Genomic DNA, 24,504 nt, shown 5'->3' on the forward strand with positions numbered 1-24,504 from the left:
GCGAGTGGAGGCTTGAGCCCAGAGAGCGAGTGGAGGCTTGAGCCCAGCCGCTTCAGGAAGCTTTGGCTCCAGAGCGCTTAAAGGGCTGCTTGGCTGGGGTGGTGCTTCATCTGCCCAGGAATCCCACCTCGGGGAACCTTTATGCCTGCTGTGGTTTCCCCACAGATGACACGTGGCCTGGTGGAGTAGCCAGTGAGCAGAGAGACAGAGACAGAGAGAGCGCACACTGGGTTTAAAATCAGAGCACCTGGGTTTGAATCCCCCTTCTGCTACTTACCCTCCTGGCTCTGTGCCTCAGTTTCCTGCTTTGCAGAATGAGCCAGTTGAGCTAAGTGAGCACTGAGCTCCTTCTAGCTCTAAATCTCTTGTCCTGTGCCGTTTATAGGGCTGTAGAGGCCACTGTCTCCATTTCTGGTCACTAGACAAGTATTAAGATCCTCCTTATAGAGAGCCCTGGGCCCAGCAGAAGGGGAGAGGCCAGGGTTACTTAAAACCCAGTCAGTAGACTGGGACCCAGGTCATTCATTGAGTTGGGCTTGAGCTTTGCCTGGAATAAAAATAATGGAGCCTACAGGGAGGATGATAGAGCTGGGGGAGGAGTGAATTCAATGGTGCTTGCAGTCCCTCGGGGGTATGTGATATGTGCACAAATATCTTGACACGGAACAAAGTGTAAGGTGAACCTGTTACTTAGACATTTTCAGTCGTGTCTGACTCCCTGTGACCCCTTTGGGGTTTTCTTGGCAGAGATACTGGAGTGGTTTGCCATTTCCTTTTCCAGCTCGTTTTACAGATGAGGAAACTGAGACAAACTGGGTGAAGTGACTTACCCAGGGTCACACAGCTAGTAAATGTCTGAGGACAGATTGGAACTCAGGTCTTTCCTACTCCAGATCCAGTGCTCTTACCTACTGCACCACCTAACCACTCCAAGGTGAGAATAATTAGATATTAATTAGTCAATCAATAAGCATTTCTTAAGCCAGGCACTGGGGCTAAGCACCAGAATACAAAGGCACAAATGAGGCAGTCCCCTTCTTCAAAGGACTTGCATTATTTAAGGGGAAACCACAGGTACACTTACAAATAAATGTTAAATAAATGCAGAGTATGAGGGGGTGCAGAGAAGGGAGGCCTTAGCAGCAGGGTGAGGGTCAGTCAGTGAAGGCCTCCCACAGAAGGTGGGCTTGAGCTGAACCTTGAAGCAGGTGGGGAAGTCTAGGAGGCAAAAAGGAGAGGAAGCTCATTCTAGGCGTGGTGGGCAGCCCATGCAAAAGCATGGGGATGGGAGATGAGCTTTCCTGTGCAGGAAACAGCCCGCAGGGTGGTTTGGCCGCATTGTAGAGTGCATTGGAAGGAGCCATATACAAAACTGAGAGAGAGATCGAGAAGGGTTTCCTGCATCAGATGAAGGCGCAGTGAGGCGCTGCTGTGATTGGGCTGCACAGTGGGACTCTGGCAGCCATGGGGAGGACTAGAGAGAGGATGGATTGCATCCCGGGAAACCTCTGCTGAGGCTATTCCAGTCCTGTAGGGGAGGGGGATGGGATGGGGCAGTTGTGAGTGGAAAGAAGTGAGGGGTCATGCGAGAGCTGCTGAGGCAGTAGAGTCCACAAGGCTCGATATGGGGCAAGGGAGGGAGGGTGACTGGTGAACCCCGTGATGGCAAAGGTGGTGGTGGATCTTGGCAGACACTGGCAAGGCCAAGCAGGGTAGATGCATAATCAGAGTGTCCCAGCTCACCTACCCCCCCATTATACAGATGAGGAAACTGAGGCGCAGAGAGGGGAGATACTTGACTCATATCACAGGGCTGACAAATGGGAGGGCCAGATCTCTGAGTCCACCTTCAAGGGCGTTTCCCTGGTCCTGTGCTGTACCTCCAGATTAGGTGAGGCCCACAAGCCCCCCAGGAGCGTGCTAAGGAGGCACAGGGAAACCAGTATGGCGTGATCAGCCCTTTTCCCCTGGTGAGGGTTCACGGACCAGGCCTGGCTTGTTAGATCAGTAAAGAGGTTTTCTGAACCCAAAGCGTCACCCTTGGGAGCATCCATTGTTTAGGAGTTGACTTCCTTTCACCCAGAGTTTTCAGATTCAATTTGATTATTTAAAATTTATCCAAAACTTCCATAAAAGGAGGTGATTTTGAGAGATTGTGAGACTCTCATTGCAGAGAAATCGACTGGCCACATAAGCAGAGTCCACTGAGAATGCCATCCTGTGCAGCCAGTGCAGAGAAGAGGCCTGGGCACTCACCAGGGCAGCTCACCTCCTGTCCTCCCCAAGGCCCTGCGGAGTCAGCGGCTGCCCCCGCCTGCTTTTACCCCATTGCCTGTGAGAAAGAGGGGGTGGCCTCAGGCAGGAATCCCATAGGAGTACTGTTCTCTATGTCCAACTCTGCCCTGCTTGGTGCAGTAAAGGTGGGAGGTCAGGAGCAGAGATTCAGAGCTGACAGGAACTTTCTTTTCTTTTTTTTTTTTTTTAAGACAATTGGGGTTAAGTGACTTGCCCAGGGTCACACAGCTGGCAAGTGTCAAGTGTTTGATCTGACACCAGATTTGAACTCAGGTCCTCCTGACTTCAGGGCCGGTGCTGTATTCATTGTGCCACCTAGCTGCCCCATCCTCCCCTGCAGGAACTTTGGGGGTCATCCGGTCCAACCTCCCCTTTGAAACAGACAAGCAGACGGAGGCCAGAGACTTGCCCAAGTGACCGAGCTCAAGCTCCAACTCGGGGTGTCTGACTCTAAGGTCGGTGCTCTCATTCTCCCCCCCTGCCCCCGGCATTGCTGTGCCAGGGACCTCCTCCCCATTTCCATCCTTTGTCCTGACACTCTCTGGACCCCGACTCTAGTATTTACTCTGAAATAAAGTGGTGCAGTGGATAGAGCGCCTGGCCTGGAGTCAGGAAGACTCGTCTTCCTGAGTTCAAATTCAGCCTCAGACACTGACTAGCTGGGTGACCCTGGGCAAGTCATTTCACCCTGTTTGCTTCAGTTTCCTCATCTGTAAAATAAGCTGGAGAAGGAAATGACAAACTGCTCCAGTGTCTTTGGAACCCCAAATGCGTCATGGAGAGATGGGCATGATTCAACAACAACCAAGTCTAAATGGTGCTTCCCAGATAGAGAGTAAACCCCTTGAAGCCAGGCCCATTTCATTTTTGTCTTTGTATTGACAGAGCCCCGCACGGTGCTGCCACATAGGGGTGCTTGTAGATCAACCTGTCACCTCCTTCCCAGCTCTCCAACCCCTCTCCAAATGAGCCCTGCCTCGTAACAAGGAAGAGCAGGGAAATAAAGCCAGCTGATACAATGGCCTGTCTTCACCATTCCAGTCCCAGGCAGGGACCTGAGAACATAGAACACGGCAGGAAGGAGCTTAGAATGTAGAACACCATGGTAGGTCGGAACAAGGAGGGAGCTTAGAACATAGAGCAGGGAATGTTGGAACTTGGAGGGATCTTGCATGTAGGACAGAGAAGTTCAGATCTGAAAGTAAGCTTAGAACATAGAACAGGGGATGTCATAGATGGAAAGGACTGAGGGAGTCATCTAGGCCAACTCCTCCTTTGTTTAGAGGAGGAAACTGAGACCAGAGGAGCTTAGTTGACTTTCCCAAAGGTGCAGACCAGAACACAGACTTCTAGCATGGCATGCTTCCTCCCGCCCTGGAGCATCTGTGGCTTTTAACTGGCCCCATCCACAGCTCTTGAGGCACTGCCAGATGTCAGCCTGCCCTGATTCTGCACCTGGGCTTTTGGTTTGCCTGCAGGATACTTAATTAGCACTTTGGAGGAGGCATGGTTAGGTCATCAAGGTTTTTCAAAGTGAAATTAAACCTATTAAATTTGATAGAGATAAAGCTGGAGGGAGGGGGAGTTGGAACACAGCTTGGGCAGATGCTAGAAATCAGTCCATCGAATGTGCTGATCAGCCACGGCTTCCTCCCCTAGGCCTGCCATCCCCTGTGCTAAGGCCCCGCCCAGCTCTGCCATCCCCTGTGCTAAGGCCCTCCCAGCTGTGCCATCCCCTATGCTAAGGGCCCTCCCAGCTGTGCCATCCCCCTGTTTCAAGGGCCCTCCCAGCTCTGCCATCCCTTGTGCTAAGGGCTCTCCCAGCTCTGCCATCCTCCTGTTCCAAGGGCCCTCCCAGCTCTGCCATCCTCTCTGCCATCCCTTGTGCTAAGGCCATCCCAGCTCTGCCATCCCTTGTGCTAATGTATATCCCATGCCACTAGACTGCGGTTTGCTTTGGTGCATACTCTGGATGGCGGTGTTTAGTTGCTGAGTCTCCAGAGACCTAGAACGTGAGCTCTTGTGTCCTGATCCGAAGCCATGCAGCAGGAGAATGCCAGCATCAGCAAGACTTCCCCTTGATCTGTCCATGCCCTTGAGGCTGCTGCTCCTCTGGTGCAGATCCCAGCTTCTCTGCATTCTAGCACTCTGATCCTCATCCAAGTCTTCCCTGGAATCTTCCAGAAGATCCATCCGGCCCCGTCGCGAGCTTCCTGCTTCCTTCTGTTATCATGCTGCAGCTCTGCCTCTCTCATCATCGGCCCTCTGGAAGGAACTCAGAGTGTACTGACTAGAGCCCCCCCTTCTCTCCAGGACCCCCAACAAGGGCTTCCACCCTGCTTTGGAGTGGTTCTTACCATTAGACACCTTTCCCTTACCCAGATCTCCTTCTGATTTCTAAGGCAGCTGGTGGCACAGTGGCTAGAGCTCTGGGCCTGGAGTCAGGAAGACCTGAGTTCAAATCCAGCGTCAGGCACTTATTAGCCCTATTACCCTGGGCAAGTCACTTAACTTCTGTCTGCCTCAGTTTTCTCAGCTGTAAAATGGGGATAACAACAGCATCTTTCTCGTAGGGTTGTCGTGAGGATCAGATGAGACAATGTTTGTAAAGCACTTGGTACAGTGCCTGGCACATTGCAGTACGGAATGAACACTTCCTTCCTGATTATACCTCTCTTTGAGAGCCCCTGCCACGCTTTGCCCCTGTCTCTTCCTAGTCTCCCATGGCTCTTTCCATCCCCCTCCATCTTGACTCACTTGGTTACATCCAGCATTCCCTGAAGCATCCGGGCATTGCAGGGAGGGAGGCAGGAAAACAAGGCCCAGTTGTCTTGTCCAGTTGGGCCTTAGACCGGCTCCCTGTTCATCTGCAGTCTCTATGCAAGCTGGATGTCCTGAGAAAACAACCCATTGACCTTCCCATCCAGCTTTGACAGGCGCCTAAAGTCATGCCAGAAGTGTCCCTTTCCTTGTATGCATTTGTTCAGCAGCAGTCTTGTTCCGAGAGGGTCTCTGGGTTTGGAGCTACAATCAGCCTTGGAGACCATGTGATTCTGCTCCTCGCATTCTACAGATGAGCACAGAGAGGCCAGAGAGATGAAGGATCTGAGCCGAGGCAGTGTGGGTACCAGGAGACAAGCTTTGAACCCAGGCTTTCTGGCCCCACGCCCTGTGCTCTTTCCTCTAACCCGCATTGCTGAGGCGCCAGAGCCATCGGACATGCCCTCTGCTGAGCTCATTGCTGCCTGAGCCTTCTCAGCGATATCATAGAGAGGATCCGCTTCTGGGTAGGGCTGTGGTTGGCAGGGCTGGTGACACAGGAAGCTGGATGAGCTGACCTCGAAGATGGCTTCCAGCGCCCAGGCTCTAGGGTGAGGCAGGAGGCCTCAGCAGGTTAGCAGGTGGAATCCCAGCTCCCAGGTCCAGGCACATCCGTGGTTCCCAGGGATTCTGTAGAGAACAATCAGTGCAATCAGCCACAGGAGGGCCCTGATGAATTCAATGTGCTCTCTGCTGTGTACATGGAGGTCTCCATTCTGGGAGCAGAGCCCAGCCTGCCTGCCTTCTCCCCCCATCCGGAAACCCTCCACGGGTCCACCCAGTGCGCCGGGGCCTGCCTTCCTCCTGGGCTGACCAGTGATCCCCTCTGGTTTGTGCTGCGTGACTGGCCCACTGCCCTTTCCAGACACACCTCTTCCCGAATGACATGTTTCTTTTATATACGTTGTTATTCATCAGCTTGAGCCTACACCTGCCCACCAACACATCCTCATTGCTCTTTGAGTTGGCCAACACACATAGGGAGATGTCCAAGGTCCTGAAGAGAGCCCTGCTTTTGGTGGCAGATGACTCCGACCTCAATCTAGGCTTTGCCACTAGCTTACCACGGTGTGACAGACGGGTGACAAGTCAACAGCTGAGCAGTTGGTGGGGGATAGCATAGAGGCCAGTTTTGACTCGACCTCAGGAGAAGCTTACTCATCACAAGGGCTGTCCAAACCTGGAAGGGGGCAGCCTGGGGACAGGGTGATGGACTCCCTTCACTGAGTGCAGAGGCAGGGGGATCACTTGTCAGGGATCTTAAAGTGGGGGGTCTTTGTGTGATTTGGACTAGATTGTCCTTCCAATTCTCAGATTCTGTGATTGTATGAAGTCACTTCCCCTTTTTGTGACTCAGTTTCTCCAGCTGTAAAGTAGCACTGAATGCTGTCATGGGGAAGTCCTTTGCGTCGCGTCATATAAATGTGAGTTGCCGCACAAGCGAGAGGTTTGTTTCCGGGCTGGGGATGGTGCAGGAATCTGCCTGGGAAGGGAAGATGGCAGGAGGCCAGATCATCCAGGAAACTTCTCAACCTCTCCTGTCCTCCTCCTGCCTCTCATAGGGTCTCAGAAGACCCCAGGGACAGCAGCTTTCTCCTTACTGGGTTTCACCCAACCCTCGGCCTTAGCTGTATTTGATGGCTGTGTTTTCTTGTGATAGGAGGTTTTCATCAGACACAGTTTCAAGAGAATTTCCCAAATTCCATGATGCAACAGTGAATCAGATTTTCCCATAAGGCAGCAGGCAGTTGCTTGTTCTCTCTCTTTTCCCCATAATTAGTTGCTAATATCAGTGAAAGGGATTTTCCCCCCTCACATATAAAATAGATTTTGACTGTTTGGGACAGTGAAAAACAAAAAGAAAAAATTACTGAAAAGGTGATGCTACAGTTCACTGAGGCAGAGCTGGACTTGGAGTCAGGAAGCCTTTAGACACTTACTAGATGTGTGACCCTGGGCAAGTCACTTCGCCTCTGCCTGCCTCAGTTTCCTTATCTGTGCAATGAGAGGGTTGAACTCATTGGCCTCAAGTCTCTGGGGTCGGTCTTTTACCTTTGATGTCTCCTCTGGCTCTAATGAACTTTCAACCGCCTCATTTCAGCATGAGAAAACCCACTGGTTTGTAAGCCGAGCCAGATTTTTCCATAGGAGGCCCTTTGGTTCTAATTGAATTTGACAAATTGTGATTTCTTAATTAACAGCATCATAGTGACTGAGGCACTTCTGAGTCTGGGCGTTGGAGTCGGATGACCTGGGGATGGAGCCTGACTCTTCCACTTCTGTGTCTAAGTCCCCACCAGGGCCTCAGCATCCTCATCTCTGAAATGGAAATAACGAGTCTTGCGCTCCAGCACCCCCTCCCTAGGCGGTGAGGACCCCTGGAGGACAAGAATGGTGGAATGTGCTTTGCCGAGTGTAGAGAGCTCGGAAGTGTCGGCTCTCCCTTCTCTGTCTCGGTGGCCACAGACCCCAGTGGGGTTTGATTGACATTCGTGGGCTCTCCTTGGTTTGAAGAAGTATCTGTAAAATGAGGGGGCTGCCCAGAGGTCCCAGATCCGAGGCCCTCTTGTCCATCTCTGTTTCCACTCGCTCGCCTGGTGCTGGTCTGGGGACGACTGTGTCCTGCAGCTGGGGCGAGGGGCAGCTGTGAGGGCTGGCCGAGGACTCTCTCTACTTCAGAAGAAAACCAGAAAAGGTTTGGCCAGGGGCAGCAAGGTGGCGCAGTGGATATAGCACCGGCCCTGGATTCAGGAGGACTTGAGTTCAAATCCGGCCTCAGACGCGTAACATTTACTAGCTGTGTGACCCTGGGCAAGTCCCTTAACCCCATTGCCTAGCAAAAAATAAAAAAGAAAAGGAAAAGGTTTGGCCAGCCTCTGCCATCACTAGTGCCAGCTGACATTGGGAGATCTGACATCCATCCCCTCCCTGGTCCCTCATGTCAGAGGGTACTAGAAAAGTCGCCTGAATAGAACTCAAACTCCCACCCAATTTGCAGATGGGGCCTGAGGCCCAGAGAGGTTAACTGCTTCCTCTGGAGTCACACAGCAAAGAAGGTGGGGTGGAAAGAGGGAGGACTGACTTATGCCCAGCAGTTTTTTCCCTCACAAGCCAAGTGCCAAGCAAGCTCCTGAAGGGGATGAAAACTAGGAGTAGGATTTAGAGTGCAGGATTTAGGGTGGGAAGGCCCTTTAGGATCTGGCATTTTGTGGATGAGGAAACTTGAGGGGCAGAGAAAGGGAGAGACATCCCAAGATCACTTAGTAAGGTGGGGGTAGGGGCAAGGTCAGAACCATCCTCAAGCCTAGCCTCTGCCCTCAAGGGGCTTCCATTCTACATAGGAGGGAGAGAAGTGAAAATGGACCACCACCTCTGGGGAGGAGGGGGAGCAGGAAGGGCCCTGAGCAGGGGAGATCTGAGCTGGGCTTAGAAGGAAGCCAGAAGGGAGAGCATACCAGGCCTGGGGGGTGGCAGGGCCACAGGCAGGGAGAGTGGAGACACAGAGTGGCCTGGGAGAGGCCAGTGGGACTGGAGGGTAGGGGACATGGAGAGGAGGAAGGTGGGAAGGGGCCAGGCTGTGGGGGCTTTGACAACCAGCCAGAGGATGACTGCAACATAAATGGGAGCTGGTCTGATCTGGGTGTGAGGAGGGAGGAGGGGACTCCAAAGTGTGGTGCTGGAGGCAGAAGACCTGGGGTCAGCTCCCAGACTCTGCTACTTCTTGGCTGGGTGACCTTAGGCAAGGCATTCACCTGACCTGTCTCCCTGTGCCTCAGTTTCCTTATCTGTACAGTGAGGGGTTGGTGGGACCAGATGGCCTCTCAGGTTTCTCCCCTATCTAAATCCTGTCATTCTGGGTGTCTGCCCCCAGAACAAGAGGAGCTAGCAGGGAAATCCTTCATAAGCAGAGGCTTTATAAAGCCATCCCCTGTCACCAGATACAAAGCAGCCTGTCTTTGCTCAATCTCTAATTAATTGGATGGATTTTCTCAGTTAATTAAACAGGATGCAGGCAAACCACAGAAAATGGCTTGCAGCAAGTTAGGAAGGCAGACTGCATGATGGAGAGGGCTTTCTCCCTCTCACAGTTAGGGAAGGAAGCATTTCTGCTGAGAACAGCAGCCCTCCCTGACACCTCCTCCAGATGTGCGAGGGGCTCCCCCAGCCAAGCCCTGCGCTCTGGAGCTGAGAGGGCACAGCCAAGCTCTGGTGTTTGGGGGGGTGTAGCAGATGCCTCCTCCTGGCAGCCCTCGACACACCCCTTCTTTCCCATCCTATAGAGCCTGGCTCAAATACCAGCTTCTCTAACCCTGATTCCCTTTGGAAGCCTCCATCCCCCTGGGCTGTCCCCTCCCCCACCTCCACCCCCCAGGATCTCACACTGCACTTTGGGTCTCTCTCCCACCTCCTCCCCAGGGTTGTTGTGAGGATCAAATGAGCTAATATTTATATATTATATATATATGATAAAGTGCTTATCACAGTGCCTGGCACACAGTAGGTGCTGTATAAATGCATATTCCCTTCCTCCTCCTTCACCAGGAGCTCCCTATTGGCCTTGCAATCACAGGCCTAATCCATCCCCCTATCATTCGCTTCTTGAGGGCAGGGACCCTGGTTTTTTGTTTCTGCCTTTCTGCTGTGGTGAAGGGCCCTGAGTCTGTACTTTGTCATGGTCAGGGTCAGGTGAAGGATCCAGGGATGTTTAGCATTGGGGAGAGCGTGGAGGGAGTGCTATTCTCAAGTATTTGAGGGTTGTCATGAGGGATTGTCTGCTCGACCCCAAACCTTGGTGGAATGGGAGGTGATGGGGGAGAGTTACCAAGAGAGTGAGTTAGGCTTGAGGTCTGGAGAGCCTTCCCAGCTCTGAGAGCTCTCCCAGTGAGGAGTGGCTGCCTGCAGACGGGGCAGGCAGGCTGTGTCTCATGAGAAGATCCAAGTCAAGATTACAAGGGAAATCCAGGGGGTCTATGTAGAGCTTGAGTGGACCACTGAGGTGCCTTCTAACTGAAAAAAATGATGAGGGTTCTGGGTTCTTGGTATGAATCCTTGGTTCCCACCACCTGGACTCTGGTGTGTATTTTCCTACTTGACTGAGGTGAGCACCCTGAGGGCACAGACCTCATCACTCCTGCCCCTTAAAGACAGCTGCCAGAGGGGAGAGAGGCAATTACTGGAGGCAAAAGGGAATTGTATTTGGAAAGCCTTGCCCCCAGGGACTCCTCCTGAATCCAGCTCTCCCCAGAACAGGAACAAGGATGCTCTTGCATTTCTCTAGTCTTTTTAAGGTTTACAAATTCCTTCCCTCCCAAGGAGCCCTGTGAAGTAGTTGGTACAGATAAGAACATATGAGGCTCAAAATTTGGTGGAGGAAAAGCCTTCTCTGGGAGGCAGGGGCCTGGGTTCAAATGCTCGATCTGCTGCTGATTATGAGTTCCACCTTCAGCCAGCCTTTTCTCCAGTTTGAGCCTCTCTTCTTTGTAAATGGAGTTGGCCAAGCGGTCTCCTGATTCCAGAGCTGGTGCTCTATCCACTGTGCTACCTAGCTGCCCCTCTCCAAAGAAGGGAAGCAGGCACATCCTCTTGTCTCTTTTGGAGAAGCATCTTCCATCCCTTTCCTTTAGTCCTGATTGGAGCTGCTGTGTCTTGCTTTCTCATTCTTCCACTCTCCTGTCTCTGGACGCCCCTTAGAGAAGCCTTGGAAGGAACACCTGGAACCTTTTCCTCATCAGCCACTTCTCCTATGCCAGTGCCCTCTCCTCTGACTCCTGTCTGTCTCCTTTGCCTTTATCTGAAGGGTTCTCCAGACTTGGGCTGACAGCGGCTCATTTCTCTGCCTTTCTAAGCAACATCCCTTTATCCTAGGCCTTACACTCAGACTGGGCAGTTCACCTGATGCCCCCATTCACTTCCTTAGTGGGATCATGGTGCTCAGTTCAATTCAACGAACATTTACTAAAAGCCAGGGGCTTCCTGGAGATATCAAGATTGGGAAAATGAGGCTCTTCTTGCCCTCTCAGAGCTTACAGCCTCAGTTTCCTCATCTATAAAATGGATATCTTAATGTTTGTATCACATTCCTTGCAAGGTTGTTGTGGAGGAAATGTTTGGTGAACCTGAAAGCCCTCAGGGAGGTCTATTCAGGAGCTGAAGGGATTCAAAGAGGGTGCTATCTGAATCAGGGCTTGGAAGGAAGACAGGAATTTCAACAGGGAAAGATAGGAGGTGGCTTCAGAGAACTAGGTTTAGAGATAGAAGGGCCTTTCGAGGCTCATCTAGTCCAGCTGGAGTTGAGTGAATGGCCCAGGATCACACAGCTAAGTGGCTAAGACAGGATTTGAACTCAGATCTTCTCACTCCAAATTCAGGATGAGGAGTCTGTTTCAGGGACAGGCCAGGCTCAGAGGATTACCAGAATAGCAATGGGGCTGGAGTGTGTGATGAGAGAGTGGGGAGAAGGCTGGAAAGGTGGGCGAGAGCCTCGAATGCCAGGGTAAGTCATCTGGAGTGTGTCCTCCAGGCTGCAGGTATTGGAGAATGGGGTGGCATGATGAGGCTGCCTGGAGGGGAGCCTGGAGTGAAGGGAGATGGATGGAAGGAGGTGAAGGATGTCAGGGATGGATGTTTGGATGGTTATGGAGGATGGAAGGACATGGGGGATGAATGGAGAGAGGGATGTTGTGGAATTGGCAGGCTGGGCCGCTGACTGATCAGATGTGGCCTTTTCCCCACTGAAGAGTCACTGAGAGACGAGTCTTATTTTCACTCTTTTTTGCCCATAATGTGATAACTGGTCTCTAGGAGGCCTTACATTATAAAATGTCAGAACTAGATAGACCCTCAGAGGTGTGACTGCTTGATCTCCTCATTGTCCAGCTGTGAACCTGAGGGTCAGAGAGGGCAAGGTAGGATTCCTGCTCGGGTACTCGGGTTGGATTGAGTGCACTGGGAGGTGTGGTGTTGGACATCAGCTTAGGAGGAACGAGGGACTCTCTGGTGTCATTGCTGGGGGCTGAGGAGGGTGGGCATATAAGGCTGAGCCCCCGAGGCAGTGCCCTCTCCGCTGCAGGGGAGCCCGCCGGCCAAGGGAGTGGAGGATGGCCCGACAGAGCCACGCTCCCGATGCCAACATCAGCAGAGCCGGAAGGGCTAATTTTAGCCCTCATATCCTTGGCATTGTCCCTCTCTGCTCCGAGATGTTTCAGGAGATACAGTAAAGTGCTTTGTTCCCACATGCCCGGATGCTTTGCCAAAAGGATGGTAAGGACGGCAGGGGACGTGACTCAGGGCTCAGTGCGTATCTGGGGCAGAGGCTGACATTGCTGGAGGAGCCGAGCAAGGCCGGGACACCATAAACATCGCCCTGGCCAGGGAGCCGGGGGAGCCGTCCTTCAGACAGCGGGGCTGGCCCTGGCCCGTCACATGGAGCCGAATGATCTCAGGGGTATTTTTATTAAGGGGTCTTAGAGAAGTGCGTTGACAGCCCGCATGCTGCGCCTTCTTCCTACCTCAGCAGAGGTGGCCAGTCTGTCCTGCTCCCAGCGCTCTTCTCCCATCCCTCTCTGGCATAAGGGAATAGCCTTCCATGACCGCCTCCTTCCTCTCAAACTCGGTTTCCCCAGCTGAACAGTGAGAATCTAGGCCTCCAGGGAGCCTTCCAGCGCTAGGAGGGTGCACCTTCTGTATGTCTCTGTCCATCCCTCTGTCTCCACCACCGAAAAGCCACTCAGGAAGTGTCCCTCTGCCCTCCAGCCTGTGAAGCAAGTGAGAGCTCAGAAGGCACAGCTGCTGTGATCTTTATTGTCACCATCACTAGCATTCGCACGATCGCGCTGCTTTCCTCCGGGAGCACGCACACCCGTTCCTGACACCACTACCCCATGAATCTGTTCATCGCCCCCAGAAGGCTTTACCACCGCCATTTTACACAGGAGCAAACTGAGGCTTAGGGAGGGGCAGACTGGACCTGGCACTCACTTCACCGGTGTAAGAACGCCCTGTGTCCGCACAGGTCAGCACCTGGCTGTGACTTAGAGTCCGTCCGTCCCAGAGAGATACTGAGAGGGCTAAGTGACTTCCCAGGTCACACAGCCAGGAGGGCTTGGCGTCAGATGTGAACCCAGGATTATGATCCCCATCTTACAGACCAGGAAACTGAGGTCAGAGCCACACCAATAGTAAGCGTCTGAGGCAGGACCTGTGAACCCGTCTGCCTGTGTCCGGGGCCAATGCTGTCCACTGTCGGACGCCCAGCCTCCAGCCCTGCGCCCTTAGATTTCATCTTGTTCAGTCCCATCTTTTCACATACAGCAAGGACAAATCCAAAGTCCCACAGCCCATTCCAGCATGCACAGCCAAGCCTGGAACCCGGGTCCTCTGAGCCTCGCCCTAGCTCTATCAGCTCTGCCAAGTTGTACTCAAATCCATTTGGGAATGGAACAGAAAGCATTTCCTGAGGGCGTCCCGTGTGCCAAGTACTGTGCTGATCGCCAGGGACAGGACTGAGTAAGCCAGAGACGCTCCCTGGTCTCTTGTGCTCTGCGTCCTGATGAGGGGAGAACACCCCAGCTCTATCAATAAATCACAACTTGAGGTAGCCAAAAGGGGAAGGTAGCCAGGCCAGGAGTCCAGAGACCCAGGCTTTCATCCTGGTGATGCTGCCACTGCCAAGGTCCATGGTCCTGCCAGATACATATTGTAAACTTGATCACCCCCATTTTCAGGTAAGGAAACTGAGGCAGAGAGGGAGCAGTAGCAGTAGGGGTCAGAATCAGAATTAGAACCCAGGTCTCCTGACTCCAAGCCCAGACTGCCTCTCTCCAGACCTCAGTTTCCCCATCTTTAAAATGAGGAGGTTAGACCGGATGGTCCTTAAGCTCCTTCCAGCTCTAATGATGTATGTGCCGAGAGAGCCGGGCGCCTTGGCAGGACAGACTGCTGGACAGAAGACTTGTTTGTAATTATTAATGAGAGCATTTCCTCCTCAACCTTTCCAGAATTAGTGGCGTTCGATGTTCTCAGCTGACAGCCTGCTTCCTTTCATAGAAATCTCTTGGAAATAAATAGGAAGGCTGGAAACAGGATACGCAGGGAGGGAGGTAAAAATAAAATGCAGAGAAGTGGGGGGGAGGGGGAGAAGCCTTAATGCCCCTGCAGATAAAAAGTGACCCTCCCCCTACTGTGCAGTGGGCACAAGGGCCCTTTAAAGGGCAGCCTGGAGTCGAGAAGATGACTTAAACTCCGGCCTCAGGCACTTCTGAGCCGCCTGACCCTGGGCAAGTCACTTCACCTCTGTTTGCCTCAGTTTTCTCATCTGTGAAATGGGGACAGGACAGGTACCTACCTCCCAGGGTTGTTGTGAGGATCTAATAAGATGACTCATGTCAACAACCCTGGGAGGTAGGTACCTGTCCTGTCCCCATTTCACAGATGAGGAAACTGAGGCATACAGAGGTTAAAGTGACTTGCCCGGGGTCACATAGCTCAGAAGTGCCTGAGTTCTCCTCCTTCTCAGTCTCCTTTGCTGGATCTTCAACCGGGTCACACCTGATGCTTGTGTGTGCCCCCTAGCGTCCTGTCCTGGGCCCTCTCCTCTTTTCCCTCTAGCCTGCTTCACTCGGGGATCTATCCACTCTCATGGATTCAGTTCTCATCTCTATCCTAAGGATTCTCAGATGTACTTATCCGGCCCGACCTCTCTCTGCTTGCCTCCAGGCTCACGTCTCTGCTGTTGGACATCTCAAACGTCTTCTACTCATCATGTCCAGAGCTGAACGCATTGTTTCCCTTCCCTCTCTCTTCCTCATTTCTCCATTACTGTCAAGAGTAATACCCCCCCTCCCAGTGCTCAGGCTTCCCACCTGGGAGTCATCCCGGACTCCTCACTCTCTCCCCACCCCATCCAATATGGTGCCAAGGCGTCTTGATTCTACCTTCGTGTCTCTTTTATATTCACCTCACCTTCTCTCCTCTGACACAGTCTCCACCCAGGTGCAGACCCTCATCATCTCATACTTGGACTATTGCAGTAGCTGCTGGGGGGATCCCCTCCCCCACTCTAGTCCATCCCCCATTCGGTCACCAAAGGGATTTTCCTAGCGCTCAGGTCTGATCATAAACGCCAGTGGCCTCCAGTGGCCTCCAGGATACACACAGAATGCCCTGCTTCCTGTTCCAAGCCCTTCCTAACCTGCCCCCTCCACCTTTGCAGGATCCCTCCTCCCACCCCACACTCTTCTGTCCATGGACCCTGGCCTCCTGGCTGCTTCTGACGTGCAAAGCGCTGTCTCTGGATGTTGGACATTTTCACTGGCTGTTGTCGCCTCGGCCAGGGATTCTCTCCCTGCTTACCTTTGCTTCCTGGCATCTCTGCTTCCTTTCAATCCAAGCTAAAGCCCCACCTTCCACAGAAAATCTCTCCCACTCCCTCTTACTTTGGGAATCTTCTCTCTGGGATTATCTTCCTTACCTTTTATGTATCTTATCTGCGGCATAGCTGTTTGCATGTGGCCTCCCGCATTAGACTGGGAGCTCCCTGAGGGCAGGGGTATCCCCAGTACTTAGCTTGGCACCTGGCACATAGCAGGTACTTAATTCATGTTTGCTGAGTTAACCCATCGAAGTGAGTGGCAGAAAGGGCATGGGCACCCAGGTCTTCTAACGGCACACCCTGGGCTCACCCCTTCTCCCCCATCAGGCATCTGCAAAGTTGCTCTCTGGCCCTGCCTCCCTCCTTCCCAGGGCCGGCTGGGTCACTCCTGCAGCCGTTGGGACAAAGGAGTGATGTCCTTGTGTAACTGCAGAGAGGCAAGCCTCTGGCTTCCCAGTCCAGATGACCATCTCTCTGGGCGCCCCCCCTGCCCCGATTTGGGCATTTATTTCCTCATCACCCCCTGTACTTAGGACCTTCTTTGGAATCCATTTCTCTTGCAGGGGTGAGGGTCTGTTCTCAAGCTCCCTGGGGCTGGGGCTGGCCCAGAAAGCGCATTCCAAACTCGGGCTCTCCCTGAGGGAGGGAAGGACTGTTCTGGGTCCTGGGAGGGAAGCCCAGTCTAGCCACATCCCAGTGCTGATCTTGGAGGTCTGCCTAGGAGGCGTTCTTAAATTGGGGTCCATGACTTAAAAACACTTTTTGACAACTATTTCAGCATAATCGGTTTCCTTTGTAATGCCATATAGCTTTAAGGGTTTTTTTTAAAGACATTATTCCAAGAAAGGGGTCATAGCCTTCAGAGCCTGCTAAAGGGAACCATGCCCCAAAAAGTTGGAGACCCCTACCCTAGACCCTCTGGGGCTTCCTTCTGTGCTGGACCACAGGATCCTGGAAGTTCCTGCCCCTCAGCAGCCCCACCCCCACCCCCCACCCACCCAGGATGGGGCTGCATCAGCCTAGCTCAAGCCTTCCCTTCTTGCCCAGTTCCAGGACTTCTCCCCCTCCTCCCTTCTCGGCTCCCACTTAGGCCTGGTTGTCTCCTCCATTAGAATGAAAGGTCCTTGAAGAGAAGAATAAGGCTTTTTGCATGTGTCTGTACTCTCAGAGATTATCCCAGTGCCTGGCACACAGTGAGTGCTTAATAAATGCTCTGTGTGGCAGTTTTCAGATGAAGAAATTAAAGCTATTTATAGTCATATGAAAAAATGCTCTAAATCACTATTGATTAGAGAAATGCAAATCAAAATGCCTCTGAGGTACCACATCACACCTATCAGATTAGCCAACATGACAAAACAGGAAATGACAAATGTTGGAGAAGATGTGGGAAAATTGGAATGCCAATGCATTGTTGGTGGAGTTGCTACCTGATCCAACCATTCTGGAGAGCAATTTGGGGGACAGCTAGGTGGCACAGTGGATAGAGCACCGGCCCTGGATTCAGGAGGACCTGAGCTCAAACCTGGCCTCAGCCAAAAGAAAAAAAAGAGCAATTTGGAACTATACCCAAAGGGCTATAGAACTGTGCATGCCCTTTGACCCAGCAATAGCACTTCTAGGGTTGTATCCCAAAGAGATCATACAAATGGGAAAAGGACCAACACGTACAAAAATATTTATAGCAGCTCTTTTTGTGGTGGCCAAGAACTGGAAATTGAGGGGCTGCCCATGAGCTGGGGAATGGCTGAGCAAGTTGTGGTATATGAATGTAATGGAATGCTATTGTTCTCTTAAGAAATGATGAGCAGGCTGACTTCAGAAAAACCTGGAAAGACTTGTGTGATCTGATGCTGAGTGAAGTGAGCAGAACCAGGAGAACACTGTACACAGTAACAGCCAGGTTGTGCGATGACTAATATTGATGGACTTAACCCTTCCCAGCAATACCAGGATCTAAGACATCTCCAAAAGACTCAGGATGGAAAATGCTGTCTACCTCCGGAGAAAGAACCGTGGAGTCTGAATACAGACGGAAGCAGACTGTTTGCTCTCTCTCTTTGTTATGTTTTGTTTTGTTTCTTCTTTCTCATGGTTTCTCCCATTCGTTCTAATTCTTCTTTACAACAAGACTAATGTGGAAATCCATTCAATATGATGCACGTATAGAGCCCATCTCAGATTGCACGCCATCTTGTGGAGGGTGGTTGGGAAGGAGGTGGAGGAAATTTAGAACTCAAAATCTTATGGAAGTGAATGCTGAAAACAAAAAACAAACAAATGAATAAATGCTCTGTCTGTCTGGGACCCTGGGGATCTTGTCAGGAAAGCTCTTTGTCAGCCCTCCAACAGTGTAACCTGGGGCTGCTGGGCTGGCCTTTGTCCCCGGGAGTGTCCTTTTGAGTCTGGGGTTCAGCGTTGTCAGGAAGCTCAGGTGAATGTGGAAAATGCCGCTCTTGGGAGACGGCTGGGCATGGTCTCTGGGCCTGGGATCTTGCCCTGTCTCTGCAGCTCCAGCCACAAGACCTCAGGCAAATGCCCACTTGGTAGGTGAATGTGTGGCCTGAGCTTGTCCCCAGGGCTCCTCCCAGCTCAGATCTCTGTCCCAGGGTGTTGTGGTTTTTCTCGGCTGATCCAGAACTCCCCTTTCACAGACCACCCTGAAAGCCCTGGGAGGTGTCCACACCTAACAGAGCTGGTGGGACTTCCCATCCCTTTGAAGACCAGACAACTGAATGGAAATCTTTGGTTTTTACGCCCCTTCGTTACCAAAACTCTCTCTCCCCTCCATTGACCTTTGTACAGAATGAAAATGAGAAAGCACAGAAGCAGATCAGCAAAACCAACCCACTGTACAGATAATGTTCTGTAGCCAGAGCGCCCCTCGCCCACCGCCCTCTTGTGGGGGCGGCGGAGTCTGGGTGTCATTCCTCGTGTCTGTCGCCAGTCACCCCTTGTCAACAGCCCCAGCGGCAGAGGAATGAACTCGCGGGTGGATCTTTCTCTCTCTCTCTCTCTCTCTCTCTCTCTCTCACACACACACACACATCTTTAAGACCTGGGCAGGGCTAGTTTCTCTCTTTTAGCCCGGGGCCATAGCTTTAGCCCAGATTCCGGGTACCTCCCTTCTTGGGAAATAAGGTTCAAGTCCTGACAGCGGTCCCTTGATAAAGAATCGACTTGTGCTGACTGTCCTGGGACAAGCCAGCCGCCATGAGCAGCTTTTTTCTTCCTCCTAGGAGTGCCTTGTGAGAGCACAGAGTGTCAGAGCTCAGCACGACCTTCGGACTAGGTCTAGTCGGCCAGGGGCTCTAAGCCTGGGGTCTGTGACCTTTTTTAAAAACTATTTTGATAACTGTGTTTCAATATAATTTGTTTCTTTTGCAATTTTCTGTATTTTATTTTTATTCATTTAAGAACATGATTCTGAGAAGGGGTTCATAGGCGTCACCAGAGTGCAGGTCTAATGACTTCACCTTACTTGGGGAAACCGAGGTCTGAAGAGTATACTGGAAAAAACAAACCACTGCCCCGGGAGGCAGGAGACTAGGGTTCTCAGCCTGGTTTTATCACTGGCTCACCATGTGACTCTGGGGAAGACAGTTCCTTTCTCTAGACCTCAGTTTCTCCATTTATGAGGCAAGAGGGTTGGACAAGAAGAGAGACAGAGCTAGAGAGAGGGTAGAGAGATGGATAAAGATAGATAAATGATAGAGATAGGTTTAGATAAGTGGACGGACATACAGAAAGATAGAGAGAGATGATAGAAACGAGAGCAAACTGATAGATAAGAGACCCAGAATGACTGAGCTTTCATTAAGCACCATGCTGTGTCAGTAGATACAAATACACACCTGCTAGACTGGGTCTGCCCTCAGAGAGCTTACACTCTAATGGGGGCAGACAGTGCATAAAGGGGCTCTGGGACAGAAGTGGAGGGGTGAGGGCTCACTCTGAACTGGGGATGGAGTGAGATAAGGCCAGACGAAGCTAGCCCGTCCACGTCTGGGGAGGTTCCAAGGGCAGATCCACACTTCCTTGGGGAGGTGACGGCTCCACTGGAGAAGACAATAACTGTGGCTACTCAGAGATTGCCTCAGAACCACCCAGTGAGGCAGGTAATACAAGGAGGATGTGGGCTGAGATGCTGGGCCCTGCAGAGCCCCCTCATTTCACTGCTGAGGCCATCGGAGCCCAGAGAGCAGCAGTACTCGAACAGTCTAGAACCCAGGGCCTTTGCCCCAGACCCAGGGCTCCGTCCACTATTCAGCATTCTGATGCATGTTTTGGTTCCTATGATTTTCTCTGACTTCCATTCCTTGAGAGTCGGCTGTTCGAGGCTCAGAGAGCTCTGGTGATTTGCCCAGGGTCACACAGCTAATCAGTTGTCAGAGTCAGGATCCGCACCTGGGTCTCCCTATCTCCAAGTCCAGCTTGCTTCCGTAGCCCATACTTCCTGGGCATTGGAGGACCTCCCCGAAGGTTCCAGAGGGGTGGCGTCCAAGAGGCCGAGGAGCTCAGAGCAGCCGACGGCAGCCCCAAACCCTGCTCCATTTCACCAGAGCCGACTTTTCCAAATACTTTCAAGCTCCTTCCTCCCCAGTCACCCTGGATCTCCTGTTTGCACAAGGGCAGATATGGTTAGCATAGCTTCCTGTCAGACTGGGCTCGTACCCCAGGCCTGCACACTCACCCCACCAGGTGTGGGATGTGATTGCAGCACCTGGGGGAGGTCCCCTGCCGAAGAGTGGGTGGCCTTCGGGAAGGAGTCCTCAGGAAGAGAGGGCAGAGCCGTGGGCTTAGAGGTGGGCGTAGAGGCTCAGGCGCCAGCTTGTACTCTGGGGCTTTGGCTGGGGCCTCCCCCTCTGGGTATCAGTTTCCTCACCTGGACAAGAAGACGAGGTAATGTCTGTTCCCTGCCCCCTCCCCTGGCACTCTCTGCTCTGTGTTCTGACATCCCTCTTGTGCTCTCCCTTACGGTGTCTATGCCAATGCAGTGCCCACCTCCTTCTGACCCTCCATCCCACTTTAATTTCTGACCAGGGAACCATCGACAGATTGGTGTCTCAATGAATGGCCTCTGAGAGGGACTCGGGATCCTCATCCCAGCTCTGAGGCTGGCCGGGTCAAGCCCTCTCATTTTACAGATGAGGAAACTGAGCCCCGACGAGGGGGCTCATCCGAGCTGTCCGTGCCAGAGCCAAGGATCTGACCCAGACCCGTGTTCTTCCCCCTGCCCCCAGGCTTGACATCAAAAGCCTCAGCAGGTCCATTCTTTATATACCAAGAGCTGACTTCATCACATCATCCGTCAGGGTCTGGACCCTGTCTGTGTGCGCGCCTGAGGGCTCGAAATTAGAGGGACTCGTGCTATGACTCCAAGCTGTTTCTGTGTACACGCGTGTACATAGGTGCACACATGTGTGTATGCATGCCTGCATGTATACGTGTGGGGGGTGAGAAAGGCCCCAATGAGGAGGTGGCCACTGCTTACTCCAATCAACTACAGTCTCTGCAAAGGGAAAGCCCGCGTGAAGGGAAATCACGTCCTGTCGCCTCGCGGCCTGCGTTTGGGGAAGCTTTCTCTAGTCTCGGGGCCAAGACATGAGCAGATTTTTGAGTGCCGTATTTTGATTTGGAAAACAGAAAAAGATGACGGTGATAATAATGAGTAATAGCTCGCGAAGTTTACCTTGAAATCTAGCTGATTTTTAACAATGTAATGGGATCGGGCCCAGCCAGCCCCGTCTCACAAGCCAGTCTGATTCTCCAAACAATTTCATCTCTGAATTATCGTTTCCTTCCCCTAATTAATTAGCTCTGTGGCAGCCAGACCCCTGGGTGGCCACCTGGCCTCCACCGTAGGCATTGGGGCCCCCTGCAGTGACTTGGTGAATACGGCCTGGCAGCCAGAAGCCAAGGTGGGGGACGGGGACGAGCTCAAGGGTGTTGGGAGAGAATGGACGGAGAAAACTTAATCACAGCTGCCACTGACGGGCCATTGGGGCTAGTGGAGACTTCTTTGTCCGTTTAGAAAAACCGAGCAGAATACCGGCTGCCCCGTCGGAGAAGGACGGTGCTTAGGACTGAGTGAATTGTCAGCACCCAGTCTGAGAAGTCACGTTAGACTACAGGCTGGGCTTAAAGCAGCGTGAAGAATCGGGGGACCACCTGGTTTTGGTCAATCAGTGGGTTCTGTAAAGAGGCCTTTGCTGAGAGGGGAAGGAAGAAAAGGACAGAAAGACAGATGGACGGATGGACGGGAAGCTCTGAGGCTGCAGCCTGGAGAGGACCTTGGGGCCATGGCAGGTGTCTTCCAGTATTGAGGGCCATCATATGGAAGGGGGATTAGCTTTGTTCTGCTTGGTCCCAGAGGTAGAACCAGCAGCAAAAGGCAGAGCGTTCTGGCTCAGTAGACCATTCAGCGGGTTGGTTGGAGACCCAACTCTGAGGCTGCACGGCGTCTTGTCAGGAATGTCATACCGGGGAGTCAGGCTTGGGAATGGGTTGGACCAGTGGCCTCCGAGGTCCCTGGCGGCTCAAGGCTGACGAGAAGCTGGCCTTCTTGGGAAGAATGAATGTAGTTGGAAGAGTGGGAGGTGGACCAAGGAGCCGTGGGTCTGGAATCTGGAAGACGTGAATTCAAATCCAGCCTCAGCAGCTTCCTAGCTGTGTGACCCTGGTCAGGCCATTTAACCTTCATCCACCTCAGTTTGCTCCTCTGGTAAAATGGGAATAATGATAGAACCTACCTCTGAGGGCTTTGTGAAGATTAATTAATATTTGTAAAGTGCTTTGTGAATCTTAACATGCCGGAGAAACGTCCCTTGCGTCACCATCCCTTGTAACCTGGAGGTCTCCACTTGCTGCTTCATCTGGGCGGTAAGGCCAGACTTGCTGCTCCGTCGTTCAGACCCCTTCACGTGTGACCCTTCTCTGGGTCTGATAGCATCCTTTTTGATAGGCCCGCCTTCACTGACGAATCCCTGGGCTAGAGGCAGGGCAAAGCTAAGCTGTCCTCCCATCTGAGATGAGGAGGCCGACGCCGCCTAGGTGTACGTGTGCGTACCTGGGCTCCTCGACTGAAGGGAGGACACCCAGGACCCTCATACGCTGAAAGGGCCCTGAGAGATCCCCTCGTTTTTAAAACGTGCCTCTGGGTCAGTCGTTTGGGGGTCTGACCCACCGAGCCCCCCAGGAGCAAGGTCAGATGCCGTTGGGGGCCGAGGGTGGAGGCTATGTCTGGGGGAAGGCAGAGGGCGTGCGTCGTTCAGGACCCCTGACTCCCTGCCTCACCACCCAGAGGAGGGAAGGGCGTTTCATCACTTATTGGCTATTTGTTACCCACAGTTCGGGTAACCACTGAGAACGGTGTTCTGTAATGGAGAGAATGCCAGGTTTGGCCTTTCAGGCCCTGGGTTCGAATCCCGGCTCTGTCCTTTATTACCAGTGAGCCGCTGGGGCTTAGTTTGCCTTCCTTACAGTGGAAGCGGTGGCCCAGCGGTCTCCAGGGCCCCTCCCCCCCTCCCCCCGAGTGCAGGACGCCCCGCCGCTCACCGCTCCCCTTCTTCTCCTCAGGCACCATGGGGAAGCAGAACAGCAAGCTGGCCCCGGAGGTGATGGAGGACCTGGTCAAGAGCACGGAGTTCAACGAGCACGAGCTCAAGCAGTGGTACAAGGGCTTCCTCAAGGACTGTCCCAGCGGGCGCCTCAACCTCGAGGAGTTCCAGCAGCTCTATGTGAAGGTGCGGTGCCCCGGGATGGGGGGAGGGGGTGGGGCGGGGGGCGGGGGGGGAGCGTCTGCCGGGTGGGGAGGGACAGGGTGCCATCTGCGGGGAGGACCGCACCGACGCTGATTCACTCTAGACGGAAACGTGGCCCCGCACAGGTGGTCAAACGATCTCCCAGAGGCAGAGGGCTCAGGCACTCCCCTGCTCCCAGACTCCCCGTGACTCCCTAGGGTCGGTAAGAAGCTTTGAACCATTCAACAAGCATTTTTAAGGGGCCCCTCGGGGCAAGGCCCTAGGCTGGGTACTCAGCATGTAAGCTCAAAAAGAAGTTCCTGCCCTCAAGGAGCTTACCTTCTGGGGCGGGGCGTACAACACAAATTGGTCGGTGTAAGTCACAGGATCCTAGTTTGAGCTGGCCTACATCTTCAAGACTAAACCCCTCATTTTCAGCAGAGGAAACTGAGGCCAAGTTGAAGCGACTCGGCCAGATAGTCAGTGTAAGGCAGGATTCAAACCCAGCACCCTCCACTGCACCATGCCGCCCTCCCTTTACTGCCTGCCACAAGCTGTCCGTGAAAAAACCGCTTGGACCCGTAGCCATTAGGCTCAGTACAAAGTACCCGCGTGTCTGTTTCAGAGCATACCTTTTGGGCTCCCTCTTTCCCCTCCCCCACCCCCCACCCCCAGAATTCCCTTCTTTCTCATTCTCTTCTGGGGCATGATTGTGGTGTTGGCTTCCTTCTCCTTTCAGGGGGCGTCAGGGCTTTCCAGATTGCCTCTGCCCCCTTCACACTTCACCAAGTGCTGCTCCCAGGTCTAGATCACCTACCCCATGCCTAGGATCTTTGCCTTCCAAGCTCTGCTCGGATGCTGCCTCCTCCCCCATGAAGTCCTCCCTGGTTTCCCCAGCTGAAAAAGATCTCTCTCCCTCCTCACACTTGGCTCTAGGATCCATCCTTGGGTCTCCAGCTACCTCACACTGCCCATCACACATAGCCTAATCTCACGGTCCCCCTTAGCAGTTGGGAAGGTATTTGAAGGCAAAGACCACATTGCTTCTCAGGAGCAGTGGGAGGGGGGTTTCAAAGAGCCTGATCTAGGGAAAGCTTCCTAACAGCCTGGGGAGCTGGTGGGTTCCCCCTCCTTGGTGATCCTCGGGAGTCTTTGTGGGGATTCCATTTGTATATGGGCTGGCTGCTCTCAGACCGTGTGATTAATTCATCTTTGGCTCCCCAGTGCCTCTCTCAGAGAGGTGAAGTCACAGACCTGGTCAGTGGCTGAGCCAGGACC

General features: G+C 52.9%; 1 protein-coding gene across 1 annotated transcript in view; it reads left to right on the forward strand.

Annotated features, from left to right (window-relative positions):
- VSNL1 (visinin like 1) overlaps positions 1-24,504 on the forward strand; it is a 62,797-nt gene that overhangs the window by 1,728 nt on the left and 36,565 nt on the right. Inside the window, exon 2 of the mRNA XM_027855647.1 lies at positions 23,063-23,229. Coding sequence (XP_027711448.1) covers positions 23,068-23,229 — 162 coding nt within the window. The 5' untranslated portion in view covers positions 23,063-23,067. The remainder of the gene's footprint in view (positions 1-23,062; positions 23,230-24,504) is intronic.

The sequence above is a fragment of the Vombatus ursinus genome, unplaced genomic scaffold, assembly GCF_900497805.2.
Source record: "Vombatus ursinus unplaced genomic scaffold, bare-nosed wombat genome assembly UNPS02010980.1, whole genome shotgun sequence".
NCBI classification, from domain to species: Eukaryota; Metazoa; Chordata; class Mammalia; order Diprotodontia; family Vombatidae; genus Vombatus; species Vombatus ursinus.